Source organism: Stomoxys calcitrans, chromosome 5, assembly GCF_963082655.1.
Source record: "Stomoxys calcitrans chromosome 5, idStoCalc2.1, whole genome shotgun sequence".
Classification (NCBI taxonomy): Eukaryota; Metazoa; Arthropoda; class Insecta; order Diptera; family Muscidae; genus Stomoxys; species Stomoxys calcitrans.
This window is the reverse complement of record NC_081556.1, coordinates 128083563-128098526: the sequence shown is the minus strand read 5'-3', so window position 1 is coordinate 128098526 and position 14964 is coordinate 128083563. Positions and strand designations below refer to the sequence as shown.

At 40.2% G+C, this 14964-nt stretch overlaps 1 protein-coding gene across 1 annotated transcript in view; it reads right to left on the bottom strand.

The window, feature by feature from the left end:
- Positions 1 to 14964, bottom strand: part of LOC106080983 (diacylglycerol kinase 1) — a 380563-nt gene that overhangs the window by 62292 nt on the left and 303307 nt on the right. Inside the window, exons 10-12 of the mRNA XM_059368788.1 lie at positions 13718 to 13826; positions 9134 to 9265; positions 3575 to 3786 (exon numbers count right to left, since the gene is read on the bottom strand). Coding sequence (XP_059224771.1) covers positions 3575 to 3786; positions 9134 to 9265; positions 13718 to 13826 — 453 coding nt within the window. The remainder of the gene's footprint in view (positions 1 to 3574; positions 3787 to 9133; positions 9266 to 13717; positions 13827 to 14964) is intronic.

The window sequence follows — 14964 nt, the reverse complement described above, 5'->3', positions numbered from 1 at the left end:
CATCCTAATCGAGGCAATTATTCAAAGACCCAATTACTCGCCTTGTCATATTGGTGTCGGTGCCGCTGGGCCTCTCACTGAGACTCTCAGCTCGAAACCAGCTGTGGACGCGCCCGGTAGCTCGCAGTAATGAACACCACACAGATCGGACCTTAAAGTTTCAGCTTGTGTGGTGCTCACAGCTATCCCGTGCCGGATTTCGCTTGTTGCTATCGTAACGAAAGGACCGTACACTTGTCTCGCAGTCTGAATCCGTGTTGGATTTCTCTTGCTGCTATCGTAACGGAGGGACCGTACACTTGTCTCGCAATCTGAGAGACATTCAGATACTGAGCGCATCAGAATAGACCTATAATCCCGTCCCTGATTCCGTTATTTAGCCATCGGAGACGATCGAGATCTAATCGTCCTCAAACACAGCAATCGTTCTCCATTCATCCCTCTTGGGAAAGCGAATTTAGAATGTCCTATTTCCAATCGGTGTCTCAATCTACCCTCCTCCGCTTCTATGGCATCCAGAATAGAACTTTGGCCGCACCCATTCTCCTTCAGCATGCCGACCTCCCTCAACCTAAACGCGACCTTGGCGTAGCAGTTTCCAATATCGGCCCCAATGGGTTGCATATTCAGAATCGCTTTCAGACCTGCTTGGGGTGTGGATCTCAGTGCCCCTGTGACTGCGACGCGGACAGGCTCTGCACCTTCTCTAACACCTTCGTATGAGTCTTCTAATCTACGGTCCTCCACCATATTAGTATCCCATGCGTCATTTTGGGGGTAAGCCCCTACTTCCTACTGAACATTGTTGTACAGGAGAAAAAAAGCGCACAGAGCCTTACGGCTTCTTTCCTTCTTATTACTACTTTAGAACAGCTTCGATTCGAAGCTGATGCCAAGGTTCTTCGCTTCCTTTGACAGCTTGAGGCGATCCCGTACAAGGATGGAAGTCTGAACTCCAATATCTTGTATCTCTGAGTATAGAGCACCAGTTTCGTCTTCCTTGGGTTGGTCCTTAACCCATTTATGGTACCCCATCGCGACATTCCGCTCAGTGATCCTACCATGATCTGGCTGATTGTTGACAGAAACCTGCCTTGGACCACCACCATCGTCATCGTTCTCATAAGCGATTGTTTTCGTGCCATCTGCGCTGAGATCCAACTTACTTTTACTTAAATTGGCTATGACAGAACTTTTGTTCCACTAGCCAAACGTATAATAGCTTTCCAAGAGCCTCGATATTCTGCGCTCATTCTAAAATCTCTGACACCAAGTTTCGAGGTATCTCCCACCAATTGATCTTTCCATTGGGCTTTGGGTGGACCCGGTTTGCGTGTACCACCGTGTTTGCCTTCGAAAGACATCTTTGCTGTAGCTATCCTATCCAATGCAGCCGTTGTATGACGATGCTATCATCGTCATACAGCTCATACTACTCGTGAGATCCAACAGGACGTCATTTATTACAATGTCCCCCCGGAGGGACGTCTCGATCTCTCGTGCCATTTCGTGAAGGGCTGTATCCATCGATTTGCCTTTGAGGTCCCACTAAAGTTATCCGGCGTCATTCTCTCCTTCGCCTCCAGGTCTATCAGTTTTTCCAGTGAATATCTATTCCAGCCTGGGCAAAGTGACTCCAAGGGACTCTTGCAGCAGTGTTGAGGTAATACCGTCCGATCCAGCCGATTTGAATGGCCGGAAAATGCGGACTACCCACAATATCTTCCCTTGGTCAACGATGTCCCTGATGAAGTCGCCCGCCGAGATCGCTACTGTAGGTCGCAATATCTCGATGGCTGACTCGTCGGCTCGCAAAATGCGTCTCCATCAGAAGATCCACCGTCTCCTGGTCAGTCTCGGTGCAAGTTACGCCCTCCTTTCTCAAGAAGCTAGGCGTGTTAAGATCCTTCAAGAGCGCTCGTTTCTTCGCCGTCCTCGTTTCTTTCTTGAACATACAAAAGGCCTCTGAATTTTGTCCCAGCCCTTTGCGTGGATTTCAGGTGGTTCGGAGACTAAAACACATTGTCTCCAGGTTTACTCCGGTGCGCGAGAGGCTGGCCACAATTCGCATAAAGGCCAAATTCTTAAACATCAGCCTTCCTTGTCCACATGCCTCGATGGAGGACAAAGACAAACAGACCAAGGACACTTTCTACAAGCGCCTAGAAAGAAAATATGACCGCCGTCCCGCCCTATTAAAATCGTTCTGGGAGATTTTAATGCGAAACTAAGGATGGAAAATATCTTTGGTCCAACAGTCGTAAAATTTAGCTTAAACGGGAAAACTTCCGATAGTGGATTGAGGCAAATAGACTTCAAAGCGACATAGAACATGGTAGTTAGCAGCACTAGATTAAAACATCGAAGGATTCAAACGGCCACATGGCCACTCAGAATGCGAGAAAGCAAAGAGATTATTAGAAAAATTGGAATAAAAATGGGGGTTCCAGAGCAACAATTCCAAAAATCGGGAGTACGTTTGTATGGTACCTACAACTGTCCCGTTCCAAATTTTAACATAATCCAACAAAAGTAAGCATTGGTCTATAGGGCTGGTATATCAAAGTATGGGCCGATATGGATCATATATGGCGTGAAAGGTTATGAGTCTGATATATTGGGTTGCCCAAAAAGTAATTGCGGATTTTTCATATAGTCGGCGTTGACAAATTTTTTCAACGGCTTGTGACTCTGTAATTGCATTCTTTCTTCTGTCAGTTATCAGCTGTTACTTTTAGCTTGCTTTAGAAAAAAAGTGTAAAAAAAGTATATTTGATTAAAGTTCATTCTAAGTTTTATTAAAAATGCATTTACTTTCTTTTAAAAAATCCGCAATTACTTTTTGGGCAACCCAATAACACATTTTTCCACTTTTCAACAAAATCGATCATTAAATACGTCTTTTAAGAGCCCTTTCCCTAGTTTATTTTTAAAATTCTCAATTCCAAAGCTACCAGAGCTATCTAGGGTCTGCTTTGAACGTGTCTCATTTCAAATAACCCAGCTTTAAGGATTTCTGTTTTTGACATTTCGGTCATTACTGCTGCAGCCACTGTCACATCATAGTCTCACAACATAGTTGATCCTTTTAATTACGCCATTTGCAAGTGACATTGACAGAGATTCGAACTCATGCATCTACACACCATCGTCCTAACACCAAGGAAACAAACTAAGATTGATTTTTCTCATTTCGGTCTGGTACATATCATGTGTTCTGTCATCTGTATACTCGCAAGTGTAAAATGCATGAGCGTAGAAAAATTGTTTGTTTGTTCGAAATAATTTAAAACAATTCTTGGAACAAAAATTTTGGAGGAAAATCGTCCTTCTGGCCCTTGGTAACAAGTGAAGGCGGGTCTTTCGATTTTTTTTAAACCCCATAAGGAAATTTATTTCCGAATTCGGCGAAACATTTTCTGAGAAATTCTCTTTTTACATGAAATATTGATTTCAATATAATTCAATTCCCTTCCAGGTGATTTGTAAACCCCCTCTTTTTTCCACGACCTCTGGTTACCTGTTCGAGAATTGCTAAGAGAAAAAAGAAGGGCAAATAAATTGTAGGACTTACCATCATATGACACCATCGACACGTGAGTCCGGTGATGCCGTGATATGCTTTAATACGTTTACGACATTTCGAGCAATGCCCATAGCAGTTGCCTTCAACCCAATGATGCAGGAGATCACCGCCACCCTTGACCTTTTTCGATTTGACATAGGTTGTGATGCACGATGCAGGAGCATGTTGAACGCAGCGCTCATGGACCGTATACTTGCATACTGAAATGAAAGGCAAGAGAAGTGACGATAAATCAGAAAAATACAACGAAATGAATTTTTGTTTTGCTTCTTGGGTAAATATTTGAAGGTGACAAATGCTGATGCAAGTGAAAGGAAGCAATATGGGATTATTTTAAGGTGCAAACAGAAAGAATGACCATCATCAATGGACATCAATGATTGCCTAAGGCTTCACTGATGAATAACGAATGATGCAGCATATTTACACATGGGCTAATATTTGTCTTTTGATTTTGAAATACTGCACATTGCTTAGGAAATTTTGAGAAAATGTTGCAGGAAAAGGAGGTTGCCCTTGGGGCTTATACCAATTACCAACCAGTTAGGAAAGCCAATCATCAGGCGTAGCTGGGCAAAAAAACCCTCACTACTATTAAGTGCAATTGGACTGGAACATGAATAGGACAGCACTTATCGATCGAAAAAGGATGGTCGAGAGACCGGTTTATATAGGAGCTATGCCAGGTTATAGACTGATTTGGAAAGCCCTTGGCACAGTTTTTGGAAGTCACAACGGAACACTACATGCAAAATTTCAGCCAAATTGGACCAAAATTTCGGCTTGTAAGGACTCAAGAAGTCAAATTGGTAGATAGGGGAATATGGAAGGTATATCAGGTTATAGACCGATTCAGACCGTACTCGGCACAGTTGTTGGAAGTCTTAACAGAACACTACATGGAAAATTTCAACCAAAATTTCGGCTTGTAGGGGCTCAGGAAGTCAAATTGGGAGATCGGTTTATATGGGAGCTATATCAGGCTATAGACCGATTTAGACCGTATTAGGCACAGCTATTGAAAGTCATTACAGAACACCGCATGCAAAATTTCAACCAAATCGAATAAACATTGCGGCTTGTAAGGGCTCAAGAAGTCAAATTGGAAGATATATCAGGTTATAGACCGATTCGGACCGTACTCGGCACAGTTCTTGGAAGTCAACATGCAAAATTTCAACCAAATCGGACAAAAATTTCGGTTTGTAAGGGCTCAAGAAGTCAAATTGGGAGATCGGTTTATATGGCTACATCTAAATCTGAACCTATATGGCCCATTTGCAATCCCCAACGACCTACATCAATAGCACTAAGGAATAGGGGCAAACTTCTCACCTATAAATGGGTGCAGTCCGATTCAAGTTTAAGCTCAATGATAAGAGCCAAGTCCGAACGGCGTGCCGCCGTGCGATACCTCTTTGGAGAGAAGTTTTAAATGGCATAGTACCTCACAAATGTTTTTTCTATGACATTCAGCAGATGTTCCAAGTGTGGTCCGTATCGATTCAAAATCTTTTATATCTTTCTTATATATAAAAATGAATTTGTGTTCGTTTTTCGGTTTGTTTGTTTATTCCGTATAGACTCGAAAACAGCTGAACCGAATATCTTGAAATTTTCACAGATTGTGTAAGTTGGTCTGGAAGGAAACATAGGCTGTATAATTTTTTTGATATCGGAAGGGGGGCGGACCCTCCCCCTTACACCAAAAGGACCACCCAAAAACAAAAGTATACCGATCCGGACAATATGAAATTCAAATGAAAGGTACTTAGGAGAAGAATGCGAATTTCATATTAAAAATTGGGTCCAAATAACTGGGGGACCGCCCCAACTCTAAAACCCCCTAAAATAGGTTCATTGGACGAGCATGACAATATGGGACTCAAATGAAAGGTATTCGGGAGTAGATTACCAATATGGTCAGGAAGAAGAAATATGCTTTATAATTTATTGACATCGGAAAGGGGAGGTTCCCTCCTCGTTACCCTAAAAATACCACCCAAAATTACAAGTGGACCGATCAAGACAATAAGGATATCAAATGAAAGGTATTGGGATATAGAATACGAATATGGTATTAAAATTTGGGTCTAAGTACCCAGGAAGTCGTCCTAACCCCAAAATGTCAAAAAGCTGACAAATTGGTCGTCCATATCAATATGGGCCTCAAATAAAAGGTATTCGGGAGTAGATTACGAATCTGCCACAAAAAAACCAGATCGAAGTATAGGGAGTCACCTTACTCCCAAAAACCTCTTAAATGGGCATATAACCCATCATGACTATATGGGACTCGGTTTTCTCTTTGTTCCGTAGAATGAAAAACGGCTGAGCCGATTTTCTTAAAATTTCCATAGATTGTGTAAGTTTGTCATGAAGGAAACATAGGCTATATAATTTTTAGATATAGTAGGGGGGCGGTCCCTCCCCCTTACCCATCCAAAACCAAAGGTGGACCGATAGGCCCAGTATGGGTTTCAAATTAAAGGTATTGGAGACTAGAAAACTAATTTCGTATTAAAATTTGGGTCCAAGTACCCAGCGGGCCTCCCCAACCCAAAAACTCCTTTAAATAGATATATTTGACGTTTATGTCAATATGGGTCTTAAATGAAATTTATTCGAGAGTAGATTACAAATGTGGCATAAAAAATTAGGTCCAAGTAATGGGAGTTCGCCCCACCCCCAAGTACCCCCAAATGGGCATATTAGCCGGCCTTGTCTATATGGGACTCAAATAAAAGTTATTTGGGAGTAGATTACGAATATGACATTAAAATTTGCGTTCAAGTCTTGGTGGAGCTTTTTCTTCCAAAAATAAGTCAAATTGGTTGATTGACCCATTATGACAATATGGGACTCAAATGAATGCTACTTGAGAGTAGAAATCAAATTTGATATCCAATTTTGGTGCCAAGTGTTTGGGGTGCACCCTTAAGCATCCCCTAAACTGAGGTTCATTTCCGATTATGGCAATATGGAGCTCAAATCAACGGTATTTGGGAGTACACAACGAATTTGATATCTATTTTCATGGCAAAGTGCCGGTGGCCGCCCAAAACAACCTCCAAGCAGTTCATATTTATCGACCATGACAATATGGGGCTAACATTAAATGGATTTGGGAGTCCAGCACGAATTTGATGTCCATTTGAAATGTCTGAGGTGCCATCCCTTCCCTAAAAAGCACTTCTCATTACCCTAATTTTCAAAAACACCACATCTCGGAGATTGGTAATGCGATTCGTTCGAAATTTTTTTTGCACTCTCACAGTCAAAACAAAACATGGTTTCTATTGTTGGGGTCGGGTGCCTCGGGGGTGTCCAGAAACCCCCCCAATGGGTATATAGACCAATCACGACAATATAGAGCTCAAATGAAAGGTGCTTGAGAAAAAAACGAATTTCGAATTGAAAAGCCATATGTTTGGGAAACTGCCTCTCCCGAAAACACCTCCTTACTATATAAAAGCTATTTGATGTTTAAATTGATCGATTTTCGGGAAATTGATACTCATTTCGGGACAAAGACCCTGGGGTCCACCTCACCCTTAAAAGAGATTATCTACCGATCATGGCATATGGAACTCATATAAAATGTATTTGAAAGTAAAGCACGAAGCGTATATTTCGTTAGGGGCCAAATGTCTTGGTGACCACCCCACCCCCGAAAAACCCCCTTAACCCGAAATATTTACCATTACGGTAATATGGGACTCCAAAGAAAGGCATTTGTGGGAAAGAGTAAAAATTTGCCCAGAAACCGAGCAGGAGCCAAATTTTTACACATCAATGAGTGGTTTCCTATTCAGGTTGAGTTCAACGATAAGGGACCATTTTTATAGCCGAGTTCGAAGGGCGTGCCACAGTGCGACACCTCTTTGGGGAGAATTATTTACATGACCATGCATGGCATGGTACCTCGCAAATGTAGCCAGCATTAAGAGGGGATAAACACCGCTTTACGTTAGGATTCGAACGCATGCGTTCAGCGTCAAAGGCGGATATAGGCTATAGTAGCATGATATCCACATTCAGGGTGAAGTGTCCCCACCCTAAAATGATATTAAAGAGTTAAAGAAGGCGCAGCGGAGCGGCCCCTGTCCAGCTAGTGTCCCATATAAACGGATTATATGGGATCATACTTCTTGAACCTCTAGAGGGCGTAATTCTTATCCAATTTGGCAGAAATTTTGCACTGGTCATTTTCTATGACCTGTGACATACGTGCCAAGTATGGTCGGAATCGTTCCAAAACCTGATATAGCTCCCATATCAACCGATCTCCCGACTAAACCTCTTGAGCCTCTTGAGGGCGTAATTCTTATCCGATTTGGCTGAAATTTTGCACAGTGACTTTTAACATACGTGCCAAATATGGTCTGAATCGGATCATAGTCAAATATAGCTACCATATAATCCGACCTCCCGATTTAACTTATTAAGCCCTAATAGGGAGCAATTGTTATCCCATTTGATTGAAATTTTCTACAGTGACATCTAGAGGCTCAAGAAGTAAAATAAGGAGATCGGTTAAAATGGGAGCTGTTTTAGGCTAAAGACCGATTTAGACCATATTCGACACGCATGTTGAAGGTCATGGAAGAAGCCATTGTACAAAATTTCAACCAAATCGGATAATAACTGCGCCCTCTAGAGGCTAAGGAAGTCAAGATGTCAAATTGGTTTATATGTCAGCTATATCAAATCATAATAAAACACTTCATGCAAAATTTCTGCCAAATCGGAAAAGAATTGTTCCCTCTAGTGGCTTAAGAAGTGTTGATTCAAGATCGGTTTATATGGCAGCAATATCAGGTTATGGACCGATTTAAATCATACCAAGCACAGTTGTTTAAAGTTATGAAGGAACACGTCATGCAAAATTTCAGCCAAATCAAATAAGAATTGCGCCCTGAAGTGGCTCAAGAAGTCAAGACCTCTGATCGGTTAACATGGTAGCTATATCAGGTTATGAACTGATTTCAACCATACTTCGAAACCATAACAAAACACCTCAAGCAAAATTTCAGCCAAATCAGATAAGAATTGCGCCCTGTAGTGGCTCAAGAAGTCAAGATCCAAGATCGGTTTATATCAAAACGTGGACCGATATAGCCCATTTACAATTCCAACCGACCTACACTAATAAGAAGTATTTGTGCAAAATTTCAAGCAGCTAGCTTTACTACCTCAAAAGTTAGCGACAGACCGACAGACGGACAGACAGACGGACAGACAGTCGGACAGACAGACGGACAGACAGACGGACAGACGGACAGACAGACGGACAGACGGACAGACAGACGGACAGACAGACGGACAGACAGACGGACAGACGGACAGACAGACGGACAGACCGACGGACAGACAGACGGGCAGACAGACAGACGGACGGATATAGCTAGATCGACTTAAAATGTCACAACGATCAATAATATATATGTACTTTCTCTTGCTAAAGAAAATCTGTTAAATTTTATAAAAAAAAAATGTATTCCTTAATTTAATTAATTTATCTCGCCATTTTTGTAGAATACTTACATACACAGCAGAGACCCTTCTTGCCCAGTCCGACCAACATATTGAGGCAAAGATTGCAATAAGCTGGCTTCTTAAAGTGTTTCAAACGCCAAACATGAATGCCATCCTCCTTTAGAGCTGTGCTGTCAACACCTGTCAGCAAAGAAAAAGAAAACAAAAACAAAACATTAAAAAAAAGAAGAAAAAAAATTTTTTTTCAACAAGATAATAAAATGAAAGTTAGTTTAATTTCGCCTTGGTGCACCATCTCCCCAAGAACATTTTTATTTTTTTCACATCTAAAAACACAAGTCTTGTCACTTGCACGTATCCTTAGCAAAGAGAAGCTATTAACATTTCCTTTCTTGCAGCGACAGCAGAATAAAGATATTTGGTGGGTAAGATGTGTGTGTGTGTGTGTGTGTGTACGACGTAGGAGCGGTAGTCATTTACTATTCTCCACCAAAACTTTTTTAGTTTTTTTATGGTTTTTTTTCAGGAGATTCTTGAGGCAGGTGCACATGTCTGAAGCTTATTGGTACGTTTTTTCTTTACGCTGCAGCTGTTTTCCTGGCTTCCTCCAGAGATGACAAACTAGTATAGTTACTCGGGCACATCTAAAGCATTTAACGCTTTTTTGCTTATTTTCTCCCTATTTCGTGTTTCCTGCATAGCTGTATGATTATACTGTACAGAAAATGCAATGAGGGTTGTTAGAATGCGCGACGTTGCATCTACATTTTAAATTTGTTCGAAGCAAATATTCTGGGAGCTATGGGGAATTGTTGATATTACCAAAACAAAAATTAAATATTATGTCCCTGAGAGCAATTTATAGTGTGTAAAGCAGTTAAGATAAATAACAATTAAAACCAGTAAGGAAGGGCAAAAGTCGGGCGGTGGCGACTGTATAATACACTACACCTACCCTTTAAGTACAATGTGAGAGCTATATCCAATTCTGAACCAATTTTGATGGACCTCGGTGAGCAAATATGTATAAATTGTAAAAACTACGGTTGACAAATCAACATTATGGCAAATTACCCAAAATCTGACGAACGTATATATGGGAGCTATATCTTATTCCGAACTGATTCCGAGCAAACTTCTCAGATAATGTGGTAATCGTCGAGGAAAGCGTTGTGCTAAATTTTGGCAAGATTGGTCAATAAATACGCTTGCAGTGGCTCTTAAACTGAAAATCGGGCGATATACATATATGACAGCTATATCTAAATCTGGACCGATTTCTATGAAATTCACCAGTAATATTAAAAGTCATAAGAAAATCCTTCCTGCAAAATTGCGATAGAATCGCATAACAAATGATCACTTTTTTGCAATATTTCTCAAAATCGGACGAAGATATATATGAGAGCTATATCTAAATCTGAACCGATTTCGAACAAACTCCTCAGATACTGTAACAGTCGTCGAGGAAAGCATTTTGGAAAATTTTGGCAAAATGGGTCAATAATTGCGCTTGCTGTGACTCTAGAAGTTAAAATCGGGCGATATATGTATGTGAGAGCTATATCTAAATCTGAACCGATTTCCATGAAATTCGCAAGTAACATTGAAAGTCAAGAGAAAATCCCTCCTGCCAAATTTCGAGTTAATCGGTTAACAAAAGACCATTTCATTGCAATACTACTGCAAATCGGACGAACATATATATGGGAGCTATATCTAAATCTGAACCGATTTTGACCAAACTCTATTTATATTATGATAGTCATCGAGGAAAGCGTTGTGCAATATTTTGCCAAGATTGGTCAATAAGTGTGCTTGCAGTGGCTCTAGGAGTGCAAATCGGGCCATATATATATATATATGAGAGCTATATCTAAATCTGAACCGATTTGCATGAAATTCACCAGTAATGTCGACAGTCGTAAAAAAATCCTTCCTGCCAAATTTCGAGAGAATCGGTTAACAAATGACCATTTTATTGCATTATTACTGAAAATCGGACGAACATATATATGGGAGCTATAGCCAGGTCTGAACCGATTTTTTCCAATTTCAATAGGCTTCGTCTCTAGGCCGAAAAATATGCCTGTACTAAATTTCAAGACGATCGGATGAAAACTGTGACCTGTAGTTTGTACACAAATTAACATGGACAGACGGACAGACGGACGGACAGACAGACGGACGGACGGACGGACATCGCTAAATCGAATCAGAAAGTGATTCTGAGTCGATCGGTATACTTATCAATGGGTCTATTTTTCTTCCTTTTGGGTGTTACAAACAAATTCACTAAGTTGTAATACCCTGTACCACAGTAGTGGTGTAGGGTATAATTTTCTTCCAGCGCCAATGTACGCGTAACTTTTGTATTTCTCGCGAAAACATGTGATGAGAGACACATAGAGAAATTCTTTCATATTCATGGGCGAAGGACTCTCCAAGTATTTTTGAGTAATGCCATGTCTAGGAGATGGGTAGCCCAATTTATGTGCATTTTTATCTACTCACTGGGGATCTCTGATCAGAAATCTTGATTAAAACGAGTAACGCAGCGAATGACCATGACTTGATTATGATGGAAACCACACTAAAGGCTCTCAGAGCCATATGAGTATGAGGCTTTTTAATAAGACAGAAAGGGAGAACGTAGCAAAAGTCTGGTCTAAGAATGAGATAAGGAGAACGTAGGGGAATTCCTGGGCGAAATTCTGCAAAGTGCTCCCTAAGGAACTCAGCACGCCTACCTTCTAGAGATAGAAAGATGGGATTTCCACCGAGGACAACTTGAAGACAGTGACGGAGAAGAATTTTCCAGGCAGCCAGGTCGGCTATAATAACATCTCCCGGACAAGTTCTATCAGCCGGATAGAACGGAATCATACTGGGATAGGAATCATATCACAACATCTCCCAGGGTACGTTGTCGATTAGGACAAGTTCTATCAGCCGGATAGAACGGAATCATACTGGGACTATTGCAAGAGTTCCTCGAAATCACTCTACCAAAGTCGGTACGAAATTTCTAGGCGAAGCATAGTCTAACACACCGAAGCAATGAGGAAAGTCAGGGTGGTTTTTATTTCTAAAGAGGGAAAATAAACCCCATTACGATGAAGAACCAAAGCCCTATCAGCCTGTCGTTGCTTAAACTCAAAACACCGGTAAGACTGAAAGACTTAAATATGAGGGAAAAACTGACAGTGAATTAGACTTACCACGAGGACAAGTTATTGTAAGCGGCCCTCCACGAAGTTGCTTAAAGAGTTTTGAAATGTTAAGCCGCAGGAGTACACAATGGCGGCCTTCCAGAATATTAAGGAAGATAGGATCGAAAATCATCGCATCCACCCTAATATCTCCCAATGGAAAAGAAACATGGTTTGTGACAGTATAACGTACCCAAATCCGGGAGATGCTTTGTCAACGTTAAGTAAGATTATGGATAGGTTACTGAAGAGACGGACGATTTCAAAGAAATAGGAGTCTTTCTTTCGGATTAAAGAGTATTTTAACTCCCGTCTCTGGATTGAGTCACTTTGCAATTCTACTACTTCTCCAAGGAAACTTTCTGTCAACGATACATGAAAAGGGCACTGAGGAGACTTTCAGGAAGGCTGACAAGATATGGGTTAAAAACTAACCCATGATGAATGTAAGATACCAGAATTTAGACTCCCGTCTCAGAATGGAGTCACTCCATAGTGGGGCCATTACCCATAGTGGGGCGATTACGGACGATTTCAAAGAAATAGGAGTCTTTCTTTCGGATTAAAGAGAATTTTAACTCCCGTCTCTGGATTGAGTCACTTTGCAATTCTACTACTTCTCCAAGGAAACTTTCTGTCAACGATACATAAAAAGGGCACTGAGGAGACTTTCGGGAAGGCTGACAAGATATGGGTTAAAAACTAACCCATGATGAATGTAAGATACCAGAATTTAGACTCCCGTCTCAGAATGGAGTCACTCCATAGTGGGGCCATCCAATACACATATCCTTTATCCGATATGCCTTTTTATGGCTGTAGTAATTACAATTTCAGTTCGATCCTTACAAAATTTTGCTTTTTTGTTTTTATTTTTTGTTTTTATTGAAGTTTTAATGAGTGTTCAAATTGCATTAAAATCGGTTAAGATTTTAAGGAAGCCCCCATATTAGTTGCCCAAAAAGTAATTGCGGATTTTCCATATAGTCGGCGTTGACAAATTTTTTCACAGCTTGTGATTCTGTAATTGCATTCTTTCTTCCGTCAGTTATCAGCTTTTATTTTTAGCTTATTTTTTCGATATAGCTCCCATGTCTCCCATATCTGCACCCGATATGAGCTTTTACGGCTCTAGTAGCAACAATTCCGGTCCGATCAGATTTAGATGTAGGTTTCAAATACACCATTTTATATGCTCCCCTAATTACATAGAATAACAGGTAGACGCAGTGGTTTAGGGTATTTCATAGCAGGCTCTGCCCTACTATAGACTTTCTTTACTGGTTTTTCTTTTCAAAAAAATTCAATATGAAATTCCCATAAAAATTCTCTTCTGGAATGACCCATATATATATGTGAGGCAACTTCTTCAGAAAATCTATAGTTTTGATTTATTATCATTTTGTAAATCTTTACTTACCCAGCAGCACAAGTAAGGGTATCGTTGTCATGCCACCACGTTGCCATTCTTCCAAGGACACTGTGCCATCGGCATCGTAGTCAATTTCGATCATCATATCTTGTAAAATCTGTAAGTTGTGAAAGAGACATAAGGAATGACAGAGAGGTTAGAATAGTCGATTCAAATGTTCTCAAGTACTATGTATTAATATCTGTGTGTGCATCAATGCATATGGGCTAGAGATTGTGGGAATGTGTGAAGGTGCATGCCCATATCCATGAATTCGCTGAAGGAGAAATAACGATGTTACATAGATTTCACTTCCTTAAAATTTTGTATCTTTATTGGATGTGCTTAACAGTCATCGCTTTAAAGTTGTTGGCTCATAAGACAGTCAGCAAGGGCGGCAAGAACATGATGGTGATAAGAGAAAAAAATTGTTTTTCTTTTCCAGTTTTTAGTTGGCATAGGAAATAAGTGACAGCCGTCACTGACATTTCTCTTCGCAATGATATGACAATGGCAAAATGTTGTCATGGCGCTGGAAATATGCATTGCAGGTAGTTAAGGATGTTATATTACGAACTTAAATGTAAGTATTTTCCATCTTTTTTTTTGCCTCTTACTACTTCTGATGAAATAAAGCAATACTCAAAGATAAGAAATTGACTATATATCGCAATTGAATTTCTGTTATCAACGAAGTTATTGAAATAAAATGTTACATGTTGTCATAGGGACTAATAGGTAAGGTAGATAATTGTATGATAGTCATAATGGTTTGTTAAATTGTTATTAAGCAACATTAAAGGTATTGGTTGCCCAAAAAGTAATTGCGGATTTTTTAAAAGAAAGTAAATGCATTTTTAATAAACCTTAGAATGAAATTTAATCAAATATACTTTTTTTACACTTTTTTCTAAAGCAAGCCAAAAGTAACAGCTGATAACTGACAGAAGAAAGAATGCAATTACAGTCACAAGCTGTGGAAAAATTTGTCAATGCCGACTATATGAATCCGCAATTACTTTTTGGGCAACCCAATAGAATATTAGGAATTATTTGCTAATGAAATGTCATTAAACATCTGCGTAAGTAAATAATCAACCAAATTTTTTTAAATTCTTTGTCATTGATCCTTGTTATACCCTCCACCATAGGATGGGGGTATACTAATTCCGTCATTCTGTTTGTAACTCCTAGAAATATTCGTCTAAGACCTCATAAAGTATATATATTCTTGATCGCCATGGCATTTTAAGTCG